Source organism: Coturnix japonica, chromosome 1 (genome assembly GCF_001577835.2).
Source record: "Coturnix japonica isolate 7356 chromosome 1, Coturnix japonica 2.1, whole genome shotgun sequence".
NCBI classification, from domain to species: domain Eukaryota; kingdom Metazoa; phylum Chordata; class Aves; order Galliformes; family Phasianidae; genus Coturnix; species Coturnix japonica.
In genome coordinates this window covers 31951525-31977034 of record NC_029516.1, presented here as the reverse complement: position 1 = coordinate 31977034, position 25510 = coordinate 31951525, and the positions used below count along the sequence as shown (strand labels likewise).

The 25510-nt window shown below is 43.3% G+C and overlaps 1 protein-coding gene across 1 annotated transcript in view; it reads right to left on the bottom strand.

Annotated features, from left to right (window-relative positions):
• RAP1B (RAP1B, member of RAS oncogene family) overlaps positions 1-21846 on the bottom strand; it is a 31883-nt gene extending 10037 nt beyond the window's left edge. Inside the window, exons 1-3 of the mRNA XM_015856296.2 lie at positions 21722-21846; positions 4745-4829; positions 3776-3844 (exon numbers count right to left, since the gene is read on the bottom strand). Coding sequence (XP_015711782.1) covers positions 3776-3844; positions 4745-4801 — 126 coding nt within the window. The 5' untranslated portion in view covers positions 4802-4829; positions 21722-21846. The remainder of the gene's footprint in view (positions 1-3775; positions 3845-4744; positions 4830-21721) is intronic.
• Positions 21847-25510: the final 3664 nt, after the last annotated feature.

Here is a 25510-nt window from a genome sequence, read left to right as displayed (position 1 = left end):
ATTCATCATGCATAAAGCAACATAGTGGCTTAAGAAGTTTATATGGATATAAGCTCTGAAACCAGCAGGAAGCAGCCTTCCAAAGAGCCCTGGTGACATTTTCAAAAGCAGCTTCAGCAGCCAAGTACCACTCTGCAAAGTGATTAAGAATTTCTGATTATTAAAAAGGAAGGTTGCTAAATTTGTAATATCAGCAACAAGCACAGCTGATTTCTGTGCGTTCCAAGGGATCATTCACAGACTGAAAGAAAAGTACAGGTGAATGCTACAAATGTGAACTGGCACACTAATGCTCATTCAACAGCAATATAAATCACAAAGAGAGTAAGTGGTATGTAGCACATAACACACAAAGCAAGCCACTAAGAAGAGTTTCACAAAATTAAGCCTTTAGTGACACTAATTAGGAAATGGAACCAGCTTTTAAAATACTACGTATGTATAAAAAGGCAGATCCATTTCTGCACCCTTTTCAGAGTTCCTCTGTCCAGCTTCTACTAATAAAAACAACAAAACAAAAACAAGAGGGGCTGCGAGGGCAGCAGGACACACAAGTGCCCTCAAATGGTTTCAGGCAGGTTGCCCACACTTTTTTCTTTGCACATGCGCACAAAATTCAAGCCTTTCTTTTGTAAGTAGATTAGAACTTCAGGGAGGAAAAAGTTATTTCCACTCCTCTCACACTTCCCTCGTGTTCCCCAGGGATGGAAAATTCCTTCAACAGTCAATATTTCAGCATAGACTGCTGACAAAGAAAGTCAGCTAATTAAGCAGCATCTATTCCCTTCACGAAGAAATATTTGGGGAGTAGATCAAGACTGACTTAAGCCTTCATGCTCAGTTATTCTATTCATGCTCAGTTTATTTCTACTCAGACAAAGTTCTTTGAGCCGCATCCTCTCAACTTCAAATACTTTAAATTTCACATTAACAGTGCAGAAGACATAGAGGTACTGAAGCAGGTCCAGAGAAGGGCAACAAGGCTTGTGAAGGGCTTGGAAAATCAACCCTATGAGGAGAGGCTAAGGAAGCTGGGGCTGTTTAGTTTGGGGAAAAGCAGGCTGAGTGGAGACCTTATTGCCCTCTTCCAGTATCTGAAAGGTGCTTACAGTGAGAGTGGGACAAGTCTGTTCTCACTGGTGACAAGTGACAGGACGAGGGGAAATGGCTTCAAGTTGCACCAAGGTAAGTTTAGGTTGGACGTTAGGAAACATTTCTTTACAGAAAGGGTAGTTAAGTACTGGAATAGGCTCCCCAGGGAGGTGGTTGAATCACCGTCCCTGGATGTGTTTAAGAGCCATTTGGATGTGGTGCTCAGGGATATGATTTAGCAGAGGGTTGTTAGAGTTAGGGTACTATGGTTAGGCTGCGGTTGGACTTGATGATCTTCAAGGTATTTTCCAACCTGGGTAATTCTATGAATCTATGAATCACAACTGCCCAACAAATGTATTTTAAAGTCACCCAAGAAGTGGGTTAGAATACTAATTAGAGTGAGGAAAATAACATCATGAAGTGTCAGCCACACTTGAGCAAGATTTCATCTGACTGATTTGAAAAGAAGAATACAAACATATTCCTCTGTTTCAGGACCAAAACTGAAATAAATATTGAGAGATCACTGCTAAAAAAAAAAAACCAACAAAAAAAACCCAAAAAAAACCAAAAAAAAACCCACCACAAAATATTGTCAAAAGACAAAGTTTCTTGAGATAACTTTTTCAGTCTCCACAGAAACAGTCTTTAGATAAAACCAACCAGAAAACATCACAAATTCAATGTGATGTGAAGAGTGTGAACCTATAATAAAGGAAACATTTCACTTTAATACAGTTTGTGTATATTTATGGAGTCATTTATTGTGAGCCTTTGCTGGGTCAGACTCGCTGAATATTATGATTCCACAATTCCTGCTTTTCTATCATAAGAAAAAAACGTTGCTACATAATGTTTTGGGCTATTTTTGCTAGCATTATCTCTTTAATAAGACTTCTGTATACTGAAAATACTCTGAGCATATGGGCTTTCAGACAGAGCTAGATCTCTGTGAGGTCAAAGAAAACAAGAGTGAAATTATTGTTTTCCTAATTCCTCTTCTGTTCAGAAGAGACTTCAATAACTACACACTGCAAAGGCTGCTAACGCAGCCTCTTTATTCCACTATAAACATTGCTCCAGAACTGAAACAGGAGGCCCTGCTCAGTCCATCCCTATCTATGGTTAGTGCATCTTGCCTTCCTTGTATAGACACCAGTATTTCTGCGGTCCCCCACAGCGAGCTGCATCAGAGAATCAACACATTTGGAAAGTAAGTCAGCTGAAAAATGAAAAACATTAAGAAACTGACACTGATCTGCTTCATTAAACAGTTAACTCTTTTGTCAGTATTCTAGATATACACAGTCTCAGCTGGGAATATTAATCATGGTCTCAGCTGAAACTGAAAAATGAGCAATATGGAGAATTGAAGGTGATGCATGCGGAGTCAGACCTTTCAGCCTGTCATGCTGTGGATGAGAAGAGAAACTAACAGGTCATTGTTTGTTTACTTTTGATACGTTTCTGTCAACTCATTAATAACACAACAACCCATGTAATGGAACCAGATCAAGCATATCAGTGAAACTGAACATAGTACATTGCTTCTTGCATTCTGAAGGTGAGCCTGAATTTGGGTTTAGTACATTTTCTTAGTAGCAAAGAAGCTTAAAAACTCTGGAATCCAGGTCAAAGTCTACCTGCAGATCCTAACTCAATACACAGCTGCACATACATATGTATGCATGTAAACTCATATAGGAAAATAATGAAAAAGTAGAAGAGATAGCATATGAGAAAGCATGAAATTACACATTCACCTATAAAATTTTTTTTTAGTATTTCAGTGTTCCTAATTCCAACAATAAAATTACCGCTTTTTCCTGACTAGCTAGTAGGGCATTATGCTTAAACATTAAAAAGCTAGCGTTGCATTACTCCTTTCAGGCATACTTTTTAAAAGCACCTTTACATTTTGAACTTCAGTTATCAGATAGTATGCAATGTTACTAAGCATACTCTTTTTAAAATAAAAGCTCAAATCACAGAATGGCCCAGGTTGGAAGGGACCTCAAGGATCATGAAGCTCCAACCCCCCTGCCTGGCAGGGCCACCAAACTTCCACATTTACTAGACCAGGCTGCCCGGGGCCTCATCCAACCTGGCCCTGAACACCTCCAGGGATGGGGCATCCACAACCTCTCTGGGCAGCCTGTTCCAGCACCTCACCACTCACCTAGTAAAGAACTTCTCCCTGACATCCAACCTAAATCTTCCCTCTTTCAACTTAATACAATTTCCCCTTGTCCTGCTATTATCAGCCCTTTCAAAGAGCTTACACATCTCCTGATTATAGGGTTCCCTTTAGGTACTGAAAGGCTGCAATGAGTTCACCCTGCAGCCTTCTTTTCTCCAGGCTGAACAAACCCAACTCCCTCAGCCTGTCCTCACAGGGGAGGTGCTCCAGCCCCTGATCATCCTCATGGCCCTCCTCTGGACCCTTTCCAACAGCTCTATGTCTTTCTTGTACTGAGGGCTCCACACCTGGACACAGTACAACAGATGGGGCCTCACAAGAGCAGAGTAGAGAGGGACAATCACCTCCCTATCCCTGCTGGCCACCCCTCCCCTGATGGAGCCCAGGATCCCATTCGCTTTCCGAGCTAATAACTTGTCAACATCTACAGCAGCCTGAAGTACCTAAGTTTCTTAAGCACAAGAGAGTTTTTACACTTACCTTTCTGTAGGAGTCTTCTATCGTAGGATCGTATTTTTCAACAAATATGCCTTGAACAAACTGTACAGTCTGCAACACAAAAGTTCTTTTAAGATCCCTCTTGTATAACGTATGATGCATACAAAAAGGTAAAAACTACTGTTCTAGGTATATATTCAGTTATCTGCTGCATTGTGGAAAGCACACTAAGTGACAGACAAGTATAAATTAAGTGAAATAACAGGAAGTTAGAGGCATTTTCCTATGTGACTAAGTATTGTCAGGTAAAGCAATACCACACTTTCTTCTAGCCACTGTCACTCAGAGCATAAGAATTAAAGTATGCAATGATTAAAGGTTTGTCTAACTGTTGGAATCCTTATTAGTTGAATAGGATACTGTAAAGCTGAATGGCTTTTACATTTGTACTTAGAACAACTGTGTCTTTCACTGCTCATCTGCAAGCACAGGAATTACTCATAAAAACAACTGCCAGCGCTTGCTAGCCTTAAATAGATTAAGATATTCCTGTATACCTAGCATGTAGGGCATGTTTAGCACAAGTGGAACTTTAAGACTGGCCAATTCAGAACAGACATGTTCAAAACCAGAAAAAACTGCAGTGAAGGGAAAAAAACTGTGAGGTGAAGGGAAAAGTTATTTCACAATCTAAAATGAATTGTCAAGTAGGTCTTCCTTTAGGAACTCCTCTGTAGAAGAGTAATTCCTTAGCACTTAAAGCTGCAAATGTTTAGATCTTACTTTCTGATAACACACACAATTTGTACACAAACTGAAAGATGCAGAGTTCCCAGTTGGGCTGAGAACATCTCATGTTGTGAACTTCTTTAGTTCACAAACTACAGCCCTCGGCAGCCATTACTTATGTTTATTTGTGCTCACTCACATGAAAGTAATAACGGTTAATAGAGAGTGTCAGAGAAAGAGGAAGACACAGGAAATATGTTTTAACTGCCTCACAGTACTTACCAGAGCAGACTTTCCAACACCTCCAGAACCAAGAACCACTAGCTTGTATTCACGCATGGTGCAAGAGAGAAATCACCCTCAATACCTAAAACACACAATAAATTATTCACTGACGCTGTTTGCTTAAATATGTAGGACACAAGCAGTTAAATACTGACATCAACTGATTAGATACCATAAGCAGGCATCTTGTAATAGCAAACCTCCCAGAGTCACTCAGATGCCTGAGGAGCTTGCAGTTTTACAAACGCATTTACAGCACTGAATTTCAGGTAATTTTTTATTGCTCTATTGCTGCAGAGAACGTTCATTACCTACAGTATTGATACAGAACTTCTAAAAACATTTCTTCAATTTCAGAGCTATTACATATCCTTTCCTCATCCATCCCCCAAACTTCTGTCATACTGCACGAACTTTTATAACTTCATATGCACACACGTGTAAGTGATTTTACCCATATAAGCTGACATGCATGAAACATCTCCAGTTTCCTCTGAAGAACTGCAGCATACCACTGACATCATCAGTGCTAGCTAAAAAAGCTGGACGGGAGATTTCTTTCAGGAACAGCATCTCTTTATTCCCCATAAACCACAATACAAATCTCAGCCAAAGTTTCTATCAGTTGACTCAGAGTTTGTTCTATATCCAGCACAATCACAATAGCACAATTCACTTCACCATGTTTGATAAAAAGGCTTCGTGATTTTTAAATGCGCAGTCGGCATCTTCAAGCCACCAACTCTTAATGAAGCTACAGTAAAATGCTGCAAACCTTCAGCTAAATAATATATCCTCTATCACATTCGAGTTCTGTCATAAAAGGAAAATTGAATAAACCCTATTATAGCTGAGTTAACGGTTACCATTAATAAGAAACAATTATCCAAGAGGAGATAAGTGCGCATTTTCTCATTCTGAAACATTTAAAAGCTAAATTATTCAGAGAGACTTGTGTAGGAAAATGAGACCAACCCCTTCCCAGGAAGCAGGCATTTCTCAAAGAAGGGAGAAAAAGAACAGCGGGGTCCCACAAGTTAGTTGGAAAAAAATATATAAAAACTAAATCAAATATACAATAAACTATAAAAACATCCACAGGAAAAACTTGTGCTTAAATCTGAGAACTGATTATGTTCTGTTAGATAGCTAATGCACTTACAATGGTTGTGGTTTAGAACTATCTTGAGGCAATCAAAATACTGTCTGAGACCATTCCTCTCCAGCAGGCCAGGAGTTCCATGCTGGCTGTGTGCCTGCCTACAGCTGTCTGCCATGTCCGCTTGCTCACCTTCACTGAGAACTAACCTGCAGAACCAACGCAGATGCCAGGGCCTGGCTTTGGGTCTCACTGCTCAACAGCAGAACCCTCTGACTGCCCTGCAAGCAGCTGAGCTAAGGGAACTGCTCCTACTGCCTCGGGAGGAAGCTTTCTCATCCCTCCCTGCACACGCTGCAGCACTCAGCAGGCTGAGTTACCTGCCTTCATACTTCTTCCTGCCATGGAACAACAGCTGAGGAGTGGAAGCAAGGCAGGACAGGCTGCTCATTGGCAGCACTCTCATACCTAACAGAGTAACTTCTCATTCTGCCCTTTCAAAACAGTTTTCCTACACCAGAACCATTCACACCATGTTCATAATCTATTTCTCACCATCAGAGACGTTCCATAAGACCTACCAAGCCATATATACCCAGCCATGCCGCGAACACCAGGAAAAGGTATCATCTCTAACTAATGAAATGCACCTTTCAAACTCCCGACAAGTTAAGCCTGCAATTACTTTACCTGTCACTGCCTTAAAACAAACATTCAGTTATGCCTTCATTTTTGGAAAGGTGTCACTGGAATGACATAGACATGGTGGGCGTAGGGGAAATCCCAGCACAGTAATTGGAGCCAACTGCAGCAATTTCACTGTCTTGCAAAGAATGGTTTGAGCAGAATTTCTCAGTATTCAGCTTGAAGTTAGCAACTAAATGTAGAAATGTCAGTAACAAAGGCTGACAGTAATTCAGAAGTAATAGAATTTAACCAGCACATACCAAATATCTGTTTTACCGACTGGTTTGAGTCACTGGTGACTTCCAGCAGAGTTTAATGCAAGCCAGGGCTTCATTTGGCAGCCAGGTTTGGAAGCTCAGTCCTACGTATCCAATTGCTTTACAAGACCCAGGAGCTGGTTTCACTACTTTTAGCATGGTACGTTATTGAAGCACATATATATGATCACAGCTTGGTCAGCCAATCCTCTTCATCCACAAAATATCTAAGCAAAAAGCTTTAACATCTCTGTACACGTGTCAACGACTGCAGCACACTCAACAAACGTTTCTCTGACCTTTTCTCCAAATTAAGGCTATGAACAACCCAAGTGATAACTTCCCCTTTCCCACGACAGCCCATCTGCCACTTGCATAACTACTCCTTGACTAGCAAAAGCACACAGTAATGCTTCAAACATATGCATCTAGAGCCCCTATACAGTGCACATGTAGCTTTGTCAGTCCAGCCAGAACTTCTTGGAACAAAACACAATACAACCTACTCCCCAGTACACTTTAAGATCAACATGGACATCTCTGGAACACCGCATGCAGCAGAAGCAGCATCACCCACTTCCACTTGCTCTACCACCTCGCAGGTTCTGAATATCAGCCCTGATGTTACTTCACTTTCATAACAAAAGAATTTTTTTCTGGTTATAGAGCTTTGCCTTCTCAGCTAGTAAACTACCAGCTCACAGAGCGACAAGCTGCTGGCCCACCATGCCAATCAATGCAAGAAAATTTTAGCGCTTCATTCTCCAGCGGTCAGCATGCAGTTGGCTACAAACACACCCAGCAGCCTGAACTAGGACACCAGTATTGCCTGAACTTGACTTTCCAGTGATTCCTGACCAGCCTGACCCGACTGTGCTCTGGCTCAACTCATCCTTCTGTACCTCGTGCTGTACTGAATAACTTTGTGGTTATGGAGTTTGATTCCGCAAGTCAGTACTGACTGCTTGCATTAGAGACCTGATTCCTACTTTCACTTTCAGATTGAAACACTTTATTCTGGAATTAATACTATATTCAGCTCCATCTAGTGCTGACATGATTTCCTACTGACTTGCTTATCACAAATGATGGGAGTAGAGGAAGAAGATGGAAGATGAAGTTTGAAAGAAGAGATTTAAGCCATAAAATAATCCAATAATTCAGATACCTTGATGGCATTTGAAATAACATAAGCCATTAAGCCTCATGCAAGACACTAAGGTAAGATGATCAACTATTAAAAGCTATGCACACTATTAAACCTGAAACAGAAGCTCAAGCTCCTGGTGGACTAATGGCCATTTATGCCTGATTTTTTTTCCCTCTAGCTGTTCTAAAACAGACACGAATCATAAACAGTTTCTCCTCACAGTCTTCTCCTTGCATATCATGTGGTTTGTTCCTTCTCCTCCCACAACGGGAAAAAAAATAGAAAAAAAAAGGAAGTAACTGGTGAAAAGCATGTAAATTAAGAAGCCACCTGCACTATCAAGGCAGGAGCTGAGAGTAGCACCTCAAGAATAGCTGCCAGATTACACTAACCCAACATTGCAGTAATACTCCTTCATTCTAAAGCAAGTAATTGTATTCGTCAACTGGAAAAGTGAGACAGGATCATTAGATCCTGTGATCTAACGACATGATCCCACTCATTCAAGTCAGGTGACAGGTCAGTTTGCATGTTCCCTAACTTATTCTAAAGCCACAACTGCAGCAGCGCAATCTTACCTACAATAAGACAGGGTGAAGTTCAAAAACCATGTTTGCTTGCCCGTGTTCCACAGATAACTCAGCGTCACGAGGACTGAGAAATGGATGTAAAAATAAAGAGCTCACTTCAGCACTGCACTTAACAGAGGTGATGTGACTTCAGTAACTACTCTGCACACTTCCTGAAACAGTGGCTTTACCAGTCTGCCCCAAGGCTGAGCAGTCTCCCATTTCTCAGTATTACTTTCTCTACTGCATATCATTAATGCACTCGTGTTACTACACTATGTAGGCTGATGTATACATGCCTATACATCCCTATACATCCCTAATACATGCATTAATACATTAATAAGAACAATGCTAATTTTTCTCTCTCCCCAGCCTTCTCTTACATTGCTGGGGTTTTGGGGGGTGGGGAGGGTTGGAGAAATTAGTTGCAGTCTCATCCTCGTCATCTTCTGAATAACAGCAGAGATTAGTTTTTGATCAGATAAAGTGGGAAGAAAGAGGGCTTGGATGTTTTCTTAGACGTCTCCAAACAAAAGCAAATCAAAGTGATGGTCTTTAAGACAGCCAAGGAATAAAAAATGCTACTCTAGTGGTGTACAAAGAAGTTGTACATTTACTGTTTGCAAAGCCTTCCTAGAAAGCAACCGCACAATAAAAAACTTAAAGAATTCAGGCAAGATTAAATACCATTTGAGGCATCTGATAGGAATTTGGCTTGACACAACAGTCACAAAAGCAGGTTTGATTTTTTTGGGGGGAGGGGAGGTTATATGGGTAGAATTTAGTTTGCTGGTCTTCTTTCAACTCCTTCAACTTCCAGTTTTCTTTTAGGATTTGTTATGTGTCTGAGGAATGGGAAGCTAATCGTTTACTCTCTCCAAGTGATATTAAATCAAATGAAGTTGAAACTGGAGCTCAGCTCCAGGCCAAAAAAGGATCTAAATGCAGTCACTCCTTGAAAATATCCCTGAGACAGACTTAGATGAACTAGTTGTTCAAGTATGGAATTAAGCAAATAGCCCTTCACAAGAACATTATCATTCTGAGAGCTTTATAGACACCATAACTCTCGTTCAGACCTTGATGTTCTGGTTGCATTGTGAAGCTGCAGTATATTCACTAAAATTTTCATAATGCTTTTGCCTTTGCATATTTATCTCTTTGAAAGAAGTATTTTGAACCACCCTACGGATAGTACTATTAAACTCCTCTTAATTGTTTCCATGAGAAAAAAAGTTTTAAACACTACAATGGCAGATCAAGCAAATGAACTGACTGGTTTACCTGCCCACAGTCACCCACGGAGAAACTCACTAAGGAAAAAAAGAGATCCTACTTCTCAGAGAGGGGATACTGGTTCTGGGACAGAACAGGTTAGTGGTCATACATTTGGAAGAACAGCTGTAGCTCATTCAGAGGATCAGGTCACCAACTAAGATCAGTGGATTCCATCTTCCAAGAGAAGATGCTTCTCACCCCTGGTACTGGTTAAACCTAATGGCCTGTACAGATTCCATGAAGTTTTGAGTCTTCTCCTGGTTTGGAGCCCCTTCTCCAGGGAAAGAGCTGATTAGAAAGAATGTGTGCTGTTCTTAACATTCCCCAAATACTTATGTGGAAGAGAAAGTACAGAATTCTTAGTCCTCAAATCCAAGTCGAGGAAAGATTTCTTAGAATTATTTTAGTGCATAAGCAACACCCTGACAACAGAATCCAAAACGGAAACTAATTCATTTCCTCTAACTTTTAAATGTCTTAGGAATGAAAGCGACTTAATTTCTTGCTCAAGAGAGTTAGTGATATCTCTTACAACTGTTAAATTAAAATACTCCAGAATTGGCTGTCACACTTATTTACAGAAAATATTATTTTGAAATCAATTTTAAAGACAAGATACAACCAAAAAAGTTGATAAGCTCTAATTAAACATATTTATAGCCAAGACTCTGGGAAGTAGAGCTACTTTTTGGAAGCAAGTCAGCTGTTCAGTAAACAATCCCAGAAATCTTGATTTCCAGTTTGTATCTGATTTTGATGGCTACTTGTCTCAACAACAACAAAAAGTATTTCAGAAGGAAAAGGATTGTCATATAGCTAGCTCTTCTGGACTCTAATGCAGCAATTTTCCTTGGACAAAAACAATTATCTTCAAATACTTTAAATGATGCCAGAGAATCTTCAGAGGATTTTCAAGAAGCTGCCTGCATCCAGTAACATGAAGTCATTCTAACTACTTCAGAAGAAAGCATAGGAACAATTACTACAGCACGAACAGGACATGGAGGTTTAGGTTATTCCCCAAACAATTCATGGAGACACTAATCCTACAGAGGCAGCTTAACCAACTTTCCCCCCCATTACTGACAGCAACTGCCTTGATCAATACAGCACACACAGACAGATTCCACAAAGAAGCTAGCATGTAACATCTGAATAGTCCCCCTTGGCTTCCAAAGTTAAAGTTAGCTCCCAGCTAGATACTTGAAGAGAAACCTGATGCATATTCTAAGGATGCAAACTGATGGCTGGAGATGAAGAATCACAGAATTGTAGAGGTTGGAAGGGACCTCTAGAGATCATAGAGTCCAGCCCCCCTGCCAAAGCAGGCTCCCTGCACCACGTCACACAGGTAGGCGTCCAGGAGGGCCTTGAATATCTCCAGAGAAGGAGACTCCACCACCTCCCTGGGCAGCCTGTTCCAGTGCTCCGTCACCCTCACCTCAGAAGGGTGTGCAGCTTGCAGTGTCTTCATACAAAGAGTAAAAAACAAGCTTGTTGCTGTTTTCAAAATGAGTGAAGCAATGTACAGTAAGTTACTCTAAATTACACCGTGTTCCAACAACACTGAGTTCAACTGGCAGCTTTGTGCAAAAATTCAAGTACGTCAATTAAATTCTGAGTCCCTTTTAAAAGTTATATTAAATCTATTTAAGACTTGGTTCTAATTTGTAACGTCAGATTTACTCTTATTTTTGGTAACTATCTGCTGTGATGTGCTTCCTTCCAATTTCTGTAAAGCAGCCACCATCCCCCACAGAAGCTGTTTGTGCATGTTCTACCAGTCTGACTTCCAGCTACAGTGATGAGCTCAGAATTCCTAAAAAAGATGAATCGCAAACGTTTTTGACTCTTGCTAAGAAAAATCCAGGCAGACAGCAAGGAAAAAGAATAGTCAGATTTTTAAAAATATTACAAACATTGAATTCAGAGAATGCATAATTACCGCATTATAACACTCTGCTAGGCACAAGCTAAGTATTCAACTACACAGCAAGTTCTGAGAACTCAAGACAGCAATTCATAGCCGTAAATTGCTTCTACTGTCACTACAGAGAAGAATCAGTGTTTGGCTCTAAAACCTGATTAATGGATTACTTAATCACAGCATACCAATGCACCTCCCACTGCATCCTTCTGATCAACAGCAGATACAAGCATGTGTTTCTCCTTGTAACTGCTATATCTGTTACAGGAAATTTTACCTTTTGACTTACAAAAGCTGATTGAAATAGCAGGGCTACAAGTAAGGTGTGCGAGCTTTCAGAGCTGAGGTAACTTCCCTTGTTAAAGAATAAAAAGCAACTCTGTAGTTGGAAAGTTACTTCAAAAAATAAACCAAACCAACAAGCCAGTCAGTTGGATTAAGAGACTCAGCTCTGGAAAAAGGCAGCTTCGCTTCTGTCCCAGAAACAGACCCGTCCTTCAGTTCCATGTGGTGCTCATGTTACATGTGGCGACTCCAGCTCTACCCTATGACACTGGCTGCTGAACTTTTAAGGCCTTCTCACCTTTAAACATAAGGAAACGCACAGTCCAGCTGCAATTCCGGTACTTCCTGAATCTTTGTCCCCTTTGTTGATTTTTCTCTATTATCTGGTTTAATTTGATTTGTTTACATTACTGCTACATCACCTAGACACAGATCATATGAGATCCCACCTGGAGCACTGTGTCCAGATCTGGGACTCCCAACACAAGAAAGACATGAAGCTGTTGGAGCAGGTCCAGGCTGAGAGCTGGGGCTCTTCAGTCTATAGAGAAGGCTCCAGGGGAACCTTAGAGGGGCCTTCCAGTATCTGAAGGGGGTGCAGAGGAAAGCTGGGGAGGAGCTTTTTGTAAGGGCGTGTACCAACAGGACAAGAGGAACTGACTTCAAACTGGAAAAGAGTAGGCTTAGAAAAGATATAATAGGAAGAAATTATTTATTGTGAGGGTGGTGAGACACTGAACAGGTTGCCCAGTGAGGCTGTGGTGCCTCCTCACTGAAAGCATTCAAGGACAGGTTGGATGGGGCTTTGGGCAGCCTGGTCTAGAGGGAGGCATCACTGACTATAGCAGAGGGTTGGAACTAGAGGATCTTAAAAGCCACTTCCAACATTTCCAGCCTAAACCACTCTATGATTCTACACACAGATTTTCTTTCTAATTACATCATTTTGTTTCTAGCCTCTTAAGACTGGCTGGTTTAGTTCCTTTACATACAAATGTTCAATAACCACCGAAAATGTCATAATCCCTTGAGAAGCCAACAACGGAACAAGAACCTGGAAAAATCATGTATCTCAAAACACAGTTTATGACAAATTGCATGACTTACAGAGCCCTGTCTCTACTGTATGATTTACAGACACTCCGTTACAAACCAGGTTAGTAGCTCAAGATGTCTTCCAATTCTTGTATGTCATTTTAATTATGGTTAGAAGTTTTAGCTATTGAAAGGACACTAATCCTATGTAAATTGAGAATATTGGGTATTAGCAATCATCAACAGGAACAAAATTAGTTCTTCTATGATAAATGAACCATATCAAAGAAGTCTCAAGTAATTGCAACTCATGTCCATTTAGAACATTCCATCAGTGCGTCCTTAATAGAAGTATGGTATTTGAATATGAGCAAGCATCATTCCCAGTTACTCAAGTTACGCATAATTCCCTAAGCAGTTCCTTTTTTTGAAGCTTGAGACTTCTGTCTTGAGGCTGGGGGGTGAGGGGAAAGGTTAGGAAAACAGAAAGAATAAAGAAAACACATCAACATCCAGCAATAGCTCCCATCTTCTGCCACATAGTGGTTCTACTTCTGCAATAATTGAGGTGTGTCTTAACTGCCTATCTTCATAGTTAATGTTTAATCTGAACCCGCTAATTCAGGTGAGTCTGTGCAAGAATGAAACTCCTACAGGAAGCGGTTGAAACCTGGGCAGACGATAAGTCCTGTGAGGAGAGGCTGAGGGCAGTGGGCTGCCCAGCACGGAGGAAAGGAGGCGAACTCACTGCTCTGCAACTCCTGAGGTGGGGAAACAGAAGGAGGTGTCAACCTCTCAAACATACCCTGACTGAAAGAAGACAACTGCCTAAGTTCACCCCCACCATCCTCGCTCATATACAGATGCACAGACAACTTGAGTTGCTCTGGAGGCAACTGCTAAATTGTTGTAATCTTCATACAAGAGTATTTTAAAAATCAGTGAAATAAAGGGTGGCTTATCTTCACCTGCCAGGCTGTAGTTCTGCATCTGCTCTGTGAGCAGCTGATGCATCTCAAGACAGTCCTCCAAAAATCTCATTTAACGGATCAGAAATTTCCAAGAGAGGGGAAAAAACATCAGACAGTTACAAGCAGGAGCCCAAAGGTAAGCAATTCATGCTTGGAAGCCCCAGCTTTAAGACATAATGACACCTACACACAAAGCTGAATAATGTTAGCCAAATGAATTTGAATCACACTCATCCCCACGCCACTATTACATGGAGTAGATCTTTAGTGAGTTACCAAATTAGTAAGGGTTGCATTTGTTTAATCAAGTCTCCACAAGAGTCTATTTGAATCTTCTTATGAGGAGTCTAGCTCTTGTTTAGACCGCAGTTACAGTTCCTCTGCACCTTCAAAGCTTGTCATTTACTGGAGAAACCTGTAGTACCTTAAGATTCGCTTTGCTGCTGAGTTAAATCAAACCCACACTTTCACAGGGTAGCAAAGGATGTCCAAAGCATACTAGAAATTTAAATCTGCTCTGGAGGTTTGGGTAGGAGGATCTTTCTAGATACAGACCTGCTTGTCTGGTCATCTAAGAATCATCTACCAGTCATACTATGACAGTCGCCACACTATTTGAGCAAGTATTTCTGCTACACTCTAAACCTTTTATTGAAAGAGTTTCACATCCAGCAAATTAAAGATATGCATCACAACCAACCTATCTTTTGGGAAGAGACGGAGTGGAAGAACAACTTCTCAGTCTGTGCTGAGTGTTCCAGTGAAGCAAGTTTATCCTCCATGAAACCACACTCTCATATTTCCACATTGCTCAGGGTGTTCCCAGTACACCCAGTGCATCCTCTTCTCTGGTTCTCAAGATCTATGACTTTAACTATCTGGAGATAAGGCTGTGAATGATCCCTTAGCTTCACTCCTACTATCACAGCCAACTGGGCAATCAGTTCGGAAAAGAGGCTTCGGCTTTCCTTTATGAAAAGTCCACCAAAGAATTTTATTCTAAAAAAGTACTTCACAGCAAGGCTGGCCAAGGCAGAATTCCATTAGCTGAAATTACAAGTAGTTTAAACTTGACAAATTTGAAAAGAATTGTAAACTGCATCTCACGATCTTGCCTCTGGCAAGGAGCAGGATGTGTTTCTAGTGAGCAAGACCGTACTTGGTTCAAAGTATCAGCTGCTGTACCTAAGCAAGGGCAAACTACTGAAGAATCAACACAACATGCACGTTAAGTTACTGGACAGAACCCACATTCCTAACAGAAAAGGCAGCTTCAAGTTTCATATCTTTGTAAGGAATAAAATTGTACAACCTACTTATTCTTTTTCACGTGTAGCATTCTATTTATTCACTTTAATTCCTATTCTCATAGGAGCAGCATTTCTTGTCTGAGTCTTAAGAAACTAATGAAAAGCAAAGATGCCAAACACTACCACATACAGCACTTCACTCTGAAACTGCTTTCAGTTACTCATTTTTTGCAGAACTTCAGCTCTTACACAAGTTTTCTACACCAGATCTCTGGCAGAGCCCCAGTACAGCTCAGGTCACTTCCTGAAACAAAGCGCTTAGGGAGATCAGAAAAGGAAAGAGGATCATAAAAAAGCAACGGGTGTGCTCAAATGTAATGAAGGTGAAAAGATAAACTAAAAGAGCATGCAATGAGCCAAAACAACAATTCCAGGCTGGATGTGGCTCTGGGCAGCCCGGTCTAGTGGTTGATGACCCTGCCCATGGGAGGGAGGTTGAAGCCAGATGATCATTGTGGTCCTTTTCAACCCATGCCATGCCAGCTATTCTTGCCTCTTCCAGTGCTTCTGCTAAATGCCAAAGGACGTCTACACAGCTTCCCATATTCTACCGAGGATTAAGACGACAATTTGGCATCAATTTCTAGACGTATGTTGTATTCTCAAGTAACTAAAATCAGCACAAGTTGGACTTTTCTCAAAGCATTTCACAGCACGCTAAGAACACAAGGCAGCTCATGTTGTGTGCTTATATTCCATGAATGCTGCTCATGTTAAACCATTTTGGAAATTCATCCATGGACTTGTATAACACAGGCAAGGACTATCAAGATGAATTCAAACTACCAAAGAACTCAAGTTCCTGATACTGCTCATCATCAAATTCACAAAGGCACACAGGACTCTGCATATATTGGCACCAATAGAATAACAAGCATAAATAGATGGACCACTCCCCCAACAGGGATAAGATCATGTTCACCAACAACTTTCCATTTTAAACAAGTCAGAAGGGTGACAAAAAGCTAGAATGGTGTAGATACACACTATTTAAACACAATTGCAGAAGCATAAGAATCGAGATATCACAAGCCGTATTAATTTACATACTTCTCCAACCCTAACAAAATCCTTCAACAACACTGCATGCAATAAGCAATCATGAGAAACTAGGCAGGCTGTGTTTTATGGGTCATCTTTTTTAAGGATGTGAAGCTTTCGGAACATTATGTTGTAAGCAGTTTCATAATGAAAGATCAGAGGAGGGTTACTGACTGCATCTTAAATGTCTTAATGATTCACCTTACCTATTTAACGGTTCTAAGATGAATAAACAAGAGATTCCTGTCCAGTATGCCACTGGGCAGCCCTTGCACTAAACCATGTAACCTAGACACACAGGAACGCAGCTCAGTCCCAACTATGTCACCCTGCAAACAAATAAATCCTGTCCTAAATACTGTATTGTGGAAAGTAAAATTCTTAAGTACCTTCCACTTAGTGGATTACTTCCATTCTACGTTCAGGTTTGCCCTTCTGAACATGGAAAAAAAAAGCAACAAAACAAGATGTGCTGCAACTTCCCACTAGCTTTCCCATGAATCACTTTTGGGAGAAGTATTAGACCAGGCACTACAGAAGTTTAACTGCAAGCAAGAAGTGCACAATCATATGATGTAGCTACCAGTATTGTCCAGGTTCTGAGGCAGCTCAAGTAGCAGGCAGCACATCAGCTTCATCTTAAGTAAAAATAGGATGGCACATGATGTCTTAATAAAAAAAGGATGTAGCTGGTCTGATCCTACAACTTCTGAACACTGAATTCAGTAGTGCTCAAGTACTGCACCTAGCATCATTCTGCTCCTCCCCCCTCCTGTACACCCCCCTAAAGCTCCACGCTAATAATGAACACATCTGCTGCTCATCTTCCAGACAGATGTGGTCACACCCCTTTTGCTTCTTCTTGATACATAAAGACTGCTCTAAGAAATTCCCCTTCATTGCAGGCATGGGAAATACCACGGCACAAGCAGCTGGGTTACAGAAGATAACTGAGTGGGAAAAAAAAACACCTGAAAAGCTAAAACATGAATATAGTGGAACTAAAAGGAACACCTGCAGAGTCTATGTGCACTTGGAAGTTAGGATAGATTAAGCAAAGAGAAGGCTAGCCAACATACTTCATTTGGGCATCAGAGAGTACATCCGTTTAAGAAAAAGTTATGACCAACTCATTTCATATAAAGTTATAAGGAAAGGCACAACACAGAAAGCAGTGTTGCTCAACTACATCTCTACCTTTAATCCAGACTATCTGCTGAAGACAAAGAGTAATAAAAGCTTATTGTTAAAGCAAGTGAAGTTAACGTTCACTGTATGTACAAATTTTGATGCAAAGAACACATTTTCTTCAGAGTTTCTATGAGGAAACAGAAATTGTAATTACAGATGCTTGCTTGAAGGTTTCTCCTTAGTTATGAAAATAAACTGTTCCCCTGTTCCAGTTCCTCAATATTGTCCAGAAAATTAATGATATAAAGTTTCATATGGCTTTAAGATTAGGGTTACATTGAAAGGTATTTCATGAATTATCAATGCTGGCACGCAATATCCTTTTTGCAGAAGGACTGGTCAAATAATTAAGGTGTGGAACACCTTCCTGTGTTGTAACAGCTGCAGGAATGATACCCAACGATCCCTAAAGACAATCTCAGTCTGCAGAGAAACACGAGATGCTGTTTCTCTGCACGGGACGCAAGTGTCCATTAGAAGGGATGGGCTTTCCCACTTCTGCACTATGCTCCGGCCTTCCTCGCTTGGCCAAGAATGAACTAACCATGTGTACTGTAATTGGCAGTCTCTTTTCATAGCTGCATAGCAGGGACTTACTTCAAATGACATAAACTCCTTAGATTAATAACTAGAAAGCTGAATGGAACAATACAGTAGATACTGCCAAGCTCTGCTTCTTCTTCCTGGTTCAACTCTAAGAAAGTTCCTTTAGCTCCCCTATGTACTTTTCCATAGGCTCTACAGTACCTTCACCCTGCTGCTTCAGCAATAAAGACTACTGCTAAAAACACTGCCTATGGAAAGAGAGCGTTCTGAATAGCTAGAGGGCCCCCAAATCACTTTGTATTTCACAAGTTGCCTGAGAGGCAGGTTGCCAACCTGGTGTGTACAGCCTTCTTCCCCTTCTTTGCCGCCAGAAGACTGTGCAGAACGTCAAAAGTTTACAATCGCATTCAAAACGAGGTGCACACAGTTAAAAAAGAAAAAAAAAAGAGAGAAAAAGGCCTTTGAGTTGCCCAGTGTTCTTTGGGTATTCTAAAGCAAGGGAGATGCGGGCCCTAGGCCAGTGCTCGCTGCCACTACTGAAGGCAGCCCCATTCAGCTGCTCTGTCAAGAAATGACTTGTGCCACCCAGTCTCTGACTTTCTCCAAACTCTGCCTGCCTACAGCAAGCAAAGTATCACAGACTTTTAAGAACATAACTTTTACTGTGCCTATCCCGCTCAGTTTTCTTATGTTTGACAGGCCCTGAGACAAAACTGATACATCAGACACATCCAGTGAGATGCTCAAGCTCTCCCACACCCAATCACTGAATAATTATGAGAGCCGTCAACTACTAAGCAGGTCCCCTATTCAAAAAGAAGGCCTTCCCCTTTTCCTGCTTTTTATGATGGAAACAGACCACCTCAACCATGTATGAGCAGGAAAACAATGTCTGCCTTCAAACGGTATCATGTAGTTTCTGTAGATACTCTCCATCTCTTCAAAGGAGGAGGCTGACTAAAAAATCCCTCCACCTGACCTAGATGCAACAAAGCACGGCAGAAACCTGCCCCAACTCAGCAGGGACTCAACACACCGATAATATACGGACTACTTCAGTCTGCTTTGGCGCTTGTTCTGAGGCAGAAGAGTGGCACCGCTTCCAACCACAAGCTAAATATAAACTTTTGTTGCACGGGGAATACTTAGTGTTCTGTTTACTGAAGAAGTAATTTTGATTAAAACTCATAAAAAGCTTGAGAGAAATTGCAGAACGTGCTCTGAAGAATTAGAGCACTCTTAGAAGCCAGCGAGGTATCTGAAGGTCACCTCAGCATCACTGGGCAATTCTCAGAGCACCCACTCTTACCACACACCCCAGAAGTGCTTTGAGCTAAATAACATCCTTGCTCCCACGAGCAGCTCTCTGAACAGCCAGCAGCGCTCTATGACAACAGGGTTCACACCACAGCAGTGAAGTGCTGAGCACCCGAGTACTTCTGTGACTCCTGCACTTCTCATGTTGCAGATGATAGGTGGACAGCCTTTTATTTTAGCTCCCACGCTTACTGAGTGCTAGATCACAAGCTAAGTCGTCTTCAGCACACTTCCTTCCTCAGGAATTTCTTCCTCCTTTTGGAGGCTCTCACCTAGATTCCCATCTGCTTCTGTTCCAGAAAGGCGCTCAATTAAAAAGTCAGTCGGTTGCGCTCTGCAAAACTAGCACAGCACAAAGAAAGCTGTCATGGCTCGTCTGACATTTATTTTTGATGAACTGCCCTGCACAACAACTTGAGAACAAAAATCACAGAGTTTTAATACTGCTCAGAAAATTAACCCGAGGAAGGTATATAGTAACAGAAGCAAGACGCCCAATTACAAGCAGCACAAAAGACCGTTTGTCTTTTTCATACACAAGTTCTGTTTTTAAGCTTACAGTCTTTCAACTCTGTTTTGCACATTACAGCACCCCCAGGCAGGCAGGTGCTTCGAGCACCATCAGCTTTGCTAAAAAGAAAAGCAAAAAAAGGAAACCCACAAAAAATCAAATACATGACGTGACCTTTATAGCACACGGAGCAACTCAGAGAACTGCAAAGCCTTATACTATAGTTGCAAGCTCAACTTTAAGCAGTTCATTCCAGTATGTGGAACATCTCTGAAATGCACAGGTAACAGGGAAAGAACACTGCGTGTTATTATTTAGGAAGTTTATTTGCAAAGCCTTTGATGTGAGCAACTGAGGCATCCTTCACTACACACTCAGCCCATTTTTAGGCCGAGCGAAGTCTGCAGCACAGACTTGGGAGTGAGATGGGAGTAATGAATAAAGCAAAACCTCTTGAGTGTTCTAGAAATTAACTTCTGTTTTCCAAAAGCTTGAGATTTCAGTACAGATAAAAGGCCAAAAAGCAGACCGCTGGACTGCTTTCTCAAGTCTTCTGCAAAGCACTTTCAAAACGGAAATAAATTTATCTCTGAACGATTACTAACATAAAATGAGATGATTGCTGCTTTGCCTTTTAATTCTAATTTATTAGGGGGGGGGGGGGGAAGTGCATTTCATTCCTTCTTTTCTGTAACAGTGATTTCAGTGCACATTTTGCCACAAAAGAGTGCTGAAGAGTCATTGCCATTCTCCGTCTACGTACTTCGTATTAGGATAAAATATAGCTGCTATGTGCTGGAAATAACAAGTCCCACTAATGAAAACATCTAAATGCAGGAACACATGCAGAAACCGCAATTTTCAAGCTGAGCATCTCTGAAATATCCTTTTTATTGGAGCTGCAGCACCCTGTCACACCCCAAGGATGACTTGTACTGCTTGGAGGGGGAACAAGCTCCAGACAGAAGGGCAGATAGAGCACACTGATGGCTTCTGCAGGAGCCTGGCTGCGCTATACCCTCTTTTTGTTATCCGAGGACAGCGCAAAACACTCTGATTTCATTTCATCCCTCTGAAAACTTTACTTTCGCTTCTATTGGACATATATCTCGATGGGAGGATACATATATATATATTTTGGGGGGTTGGGGGGGATGTGGAGGTGGGGGTGTGCGTTCCGCTGCCTCGGTGCAGGCAGCATCCCTCGAGCTCTTCCATTTGCTTCGCCGCCGGAGTTCAGACGTGCCGATGAACACCGCTGTCCCTTCCGGCCTGGGGCTTCTCGGCTCCCCTCCACCCTTGGTGCTTTCTGTTGTTCACTGGGGCAGTTCCCGCTGACCGCTCCTCGCGGGGCCGCCCGCTGTGGCCGCACCCCCCGAGGCCGGGCGGGCCCCCCCCGGGCCCAGCGGCCGGAAGCGGCGGCGGGCGGCCGGACTAGGTGGGGCCCGGCTCGGACTTCCCGCTGACAACGGCGGCGGCTGCGGGGACCTGGTCCCCGGCCGGGCGGCACCCGCCCCTCCCTCGTCTCTCTTCCTCCCTCCCCGGCGGCCCCGAGCCGCGGGGTTACAACTTTCCGCTTCCGCTCCAACTTCTGCGGCGGGCAGCGGGCGGTATGGCCGGGCCCCGCACTGCCCCGCGCCTCAGGCCGGGCGGCGGCGACTCCTCCTCCGCCATGTTCCAGGCTCCTGCCCCTTCCCTCTCGTCGCGCCGCTCCCCGTCTCACACCCTCCCCCTCCTCCTCTCCCACCTCACCCCACCGCCACCCCCCACGGGCCCGGCCGGCGCCCTCGTTCCTACCGGACAGCGCCTCCGCTCCCCGCCGCCGCCGCCTCGCCGGCCGAGCCCGCTGCGCTCCGCCCGCTGCCGCTCGCTGCTGTGCTGGGGCGCGGCTTGGGGCCGTCGCCGTGACGCCGCACGCCCAGCCTCGCTCTGGCGCGGCGGGGGCGGGGGCGGTGCGGAGGGGTGGGCTGACCCCAGCGCCGCGCCCCCAGCGCGCAGGCGCGGGGCCCTCCCCAGCCCCTTCCCTCCTGCCCCCGCCCGCTTGGCCCCCCTTGCCCTGAGGGGCGGCCCGGCACCGGGCGACGGGGTGTGTTCGGCCTCGGGCGGCAATGGGCTGACTGCGAGCCGCTGTGGGGCTGTCTCCCCGCGGCATGAAGGGAACGAGGGGGCGGGGGAGGCCGGCCTGGGTGTGGCGGGTTGGGAGCTCGCATCCCCTGAGAGAGAGGGGATGTTGGTACCCGGGGATGCAGCGCCTGAACGGAATGAGCCTGGGCCTCCCAGCCGTGTCAGGGGAGGTTCCGAAGCTTCGCACTCGTGGCGAAGGGTTCTGAGATCCGTGGACTTTGGAAATGTGGCACTCTGCTATAGGCTGTTACTCCATGGGCTGCTACACCTCTGGGTGCCCTCATCAGCCCCACACGTACAATATGTTACATCCTGCACATACACTCTCCATCCTTTCTTTTCTTTCACCATTAAATAACATAAGGCACTTTTAACTCTCCCTGAGCACCACTTTAATTTTTCCAGTCATAGTATCACAGTCTCATAGTCTCATAGTCTCGTGTGGGTTGGAAGGGACCTTAGAGATCAGGAAAAGAGTCCAGAAAAGTTTTCCAGTCGGAAAGAGTTTAACCGCCAGATGTTAGAAATAGCCGTTTCAGTGTGTGTGGGAAGTGAACAGTTAACGCAGTGAGCACAGATAAAACTTTTGCCAGAGGAAGCGGCGTGGTGTGCAGGGCTGACAGGAAGCTGCAGCAAGGGGAGTGGGTGTGGAGGAAGCAGGGCCGCTCCGTTTGTGGCACAGAGATAGAAAAGGGGAAAAAGCGATGACATTTCCCCCCCGTTACACGATGGAGAGGGCCTGGCTAAAATGGGAGACACACAGCGTGGGGTGGGTGTGTGGGAGAAGCTGGAGGTCGGAGCCAATGGAGCCAGAGCAGCCACTGGGATGTGCTGCCTTGGTAGGAGCAGCTTTGTCGAGGCTCACAGCACCAAGAAAGTGACACGTTTCTTTTAATTCCTAGATGTCATAAATTCTCTTCCGAAGTCCAGACAAATCTCTTGGTGTTGTGCAGCTTAAGCCCGCATGCAGTACTTTGATAATGAATCCCCGTAAATGATGGATAATACACGAGAGCTGATGCTGCGAGAAGCCGAGTGTGCAGAAATGCAGTTGGTTTTCAGCAGGGCATCCGTTGTGGGGCAGAGATGTTGAAATAGATGGTGTCTGTCTAAACTGTGAACCAGAAGAACATCTCTTGGGTTGGCTGGGAAGTTTATGTACTCACCAAACAGAAGCAACATCGGTTTCTTCAGACTTCTTTGTCACTAGATGTTATTATCAGCTCCCAGCAATAATCATTGACACCAATAAAAAGAACAAACAGGAAGATGTATCCTCTGCTCTCCCAACTTTTGTTGGTGACCTAGATTAATCCCAAATAACAAGCAGTGTTCAGAGAGCAGATGAGTGCCATTGCCAAAGTAATACTTTGCAGTGTGCCTTTAATTGCCCTGTGCCTTACAGGCAGTGTGGTAAGTATTGTTCTTCGCTGTGCAACAAGAAAACAGGAAGGGGCCTCTGGGAGTTGGATGAGTCTCCTGCAAGCAGGTCTTGGTGTCTGGGTTTCACAGGGGAATCTGAAACTCATTATGTTAGAATAAGTGTATATATACATATATACACATATGGATTACTTAGAGCAGGCATACTTGAAAATTGAACACTGTAACTAGAAGAAATACGCAGTTAAGATCCACTCTGAGTGAGAGAGGCCGAGAATTCCTTTTTCCTAACTGTCTGGACTGCGTATTTTGCATGTAAATCAGGCTCTTAAGTTTGGATTTTCCTATGAATTGTTTGGTTAATCCTCAGCACAACCCTTAAACTGGCTTTACTCATATCAGTGTGGCTGTGAATAGAAACTGGGTATCCAGCTTATTGTGCTTCAGGTGTGCCTGAGCCCCTCACAAGAGTTACTCCAGTGTCTGCAGCAGTGTGAGGCTCCCATGTGGCACATCAGGTCTTCAAGGAACTGGAAACATGGGGGATATGGGGCTAAAATGCTGTTGGGTTGACTAACAGCAGCACAGCCACATCACATCAGCTTTCCTGCTTGGCTGGCCTACTTGTTCCCAGCATCATTCTGTGTTTTTCCAAAGATGCATGGCAAATGCTTAGGTTGCACACTCACCAAACAACAACAAAACAATCGAGAACCTGCCGATGCCCATAAACCTGAGTGACAAGTCGATCCTTGGCACGCTGTACCACTTGACCTCTGTCAAGTAACTTTGCCTCCCTATTTGCCAGTTGCCTGCCTGTACTTCGTAAACCTCTTGTGTCAATGAGTGGTGCTTACGGGATGTCCATATTGCTCATCACCAACACAGAGAGCTGTCTGATAATGTCATGGCTGCTGGGAGGAACGGCTGCAAGGCAGCACAGGAGAACCTCTCTGCTGGAAGAAGAATATGAAAACACATCTTGTTAAAGATCCTGTGGAATTACTGTGGAGGAGAGTTCATAAATTGCTTGGGTGAAACTGAAGACTATTTTTCAAGTGATGCTTTAATAAAGGTTGGACAGAATGGCCTTTGGTCACCTCCCTCTAGTTCTTCTAACTTTGCCTGCATTGTTTTTGCTGGGGCTGCATGGGTGTTGGAGCAAAGAATGTGGCTCTGTTAGTACTGCAGTTTCATTACTGCTGAAATGCAGCCATCTCTGGGACAGAATGCAGAGCACACTCGTGCCAGCAAACTCTAGGGTTTAATGGGCATGTGGTGCCAGAGAATGCTGCCCTGGCTGTAGGCCAATTAGCTGTGAACTTTTCTAGAAATTTGTCCTGAAGGGAAAGAAATGTCATCTGGTTAATCTAGGAGGGTGCTTTGCTTTCTAAGAGGAAGCAAAGTTCTTGTCTGTTCTGCTGCATGGACTGAAAGGGTTCAGTTCGTAGCTTGAAGGCTCTATTGTTCCAACAAGAGGGTGTTTACCAGGTCACAACGTGCTTTGGATCATGAGAGCAGCAAGGAGACAACATCTCTGACACTAAAGAAGAATGTCTGTTATCTCTGAGACATACATAGTTGTGTGAGACATCTTTATCGTTCTTTATCCTTCACTGTTATTTTTGCTCAGAATTTCCCCACGCTCAGAGATGTAGTAATGTTGAGTGGGAATCCTTGCCTGCCAGAATAGCTCCTTCAGACATTGCATAAATGTTTCTTCCCCTGCAAACTGTGCAATTTCTGTGTCTCTTTGTCTATTCAAACAACTCAGCCCGAGATTTTTACACCGATAATTATCAGTTCATCATCTTCACTTCTGATGTAGCTTCCTTGCAGTGCTGCATCTGAGCCTCTCTCTGTTTCACCTTCTTGTTCTATTGCCATTTATTAATCAAAGCTGCTTAACGTGAGCTTTAATCACTCCAGACTTTATTCCTCCAAGCCTTTTTTACTTTCCATGTTTTCTTCATCGTTGAGGAAAACTCTAAATCACTGCTCCTCTTCCTCCTCCAGATTATGTTGAATTATGGCAGTTTCCTATCATATAAGGATGTTCTTTGACTCTCTTCTCATTTA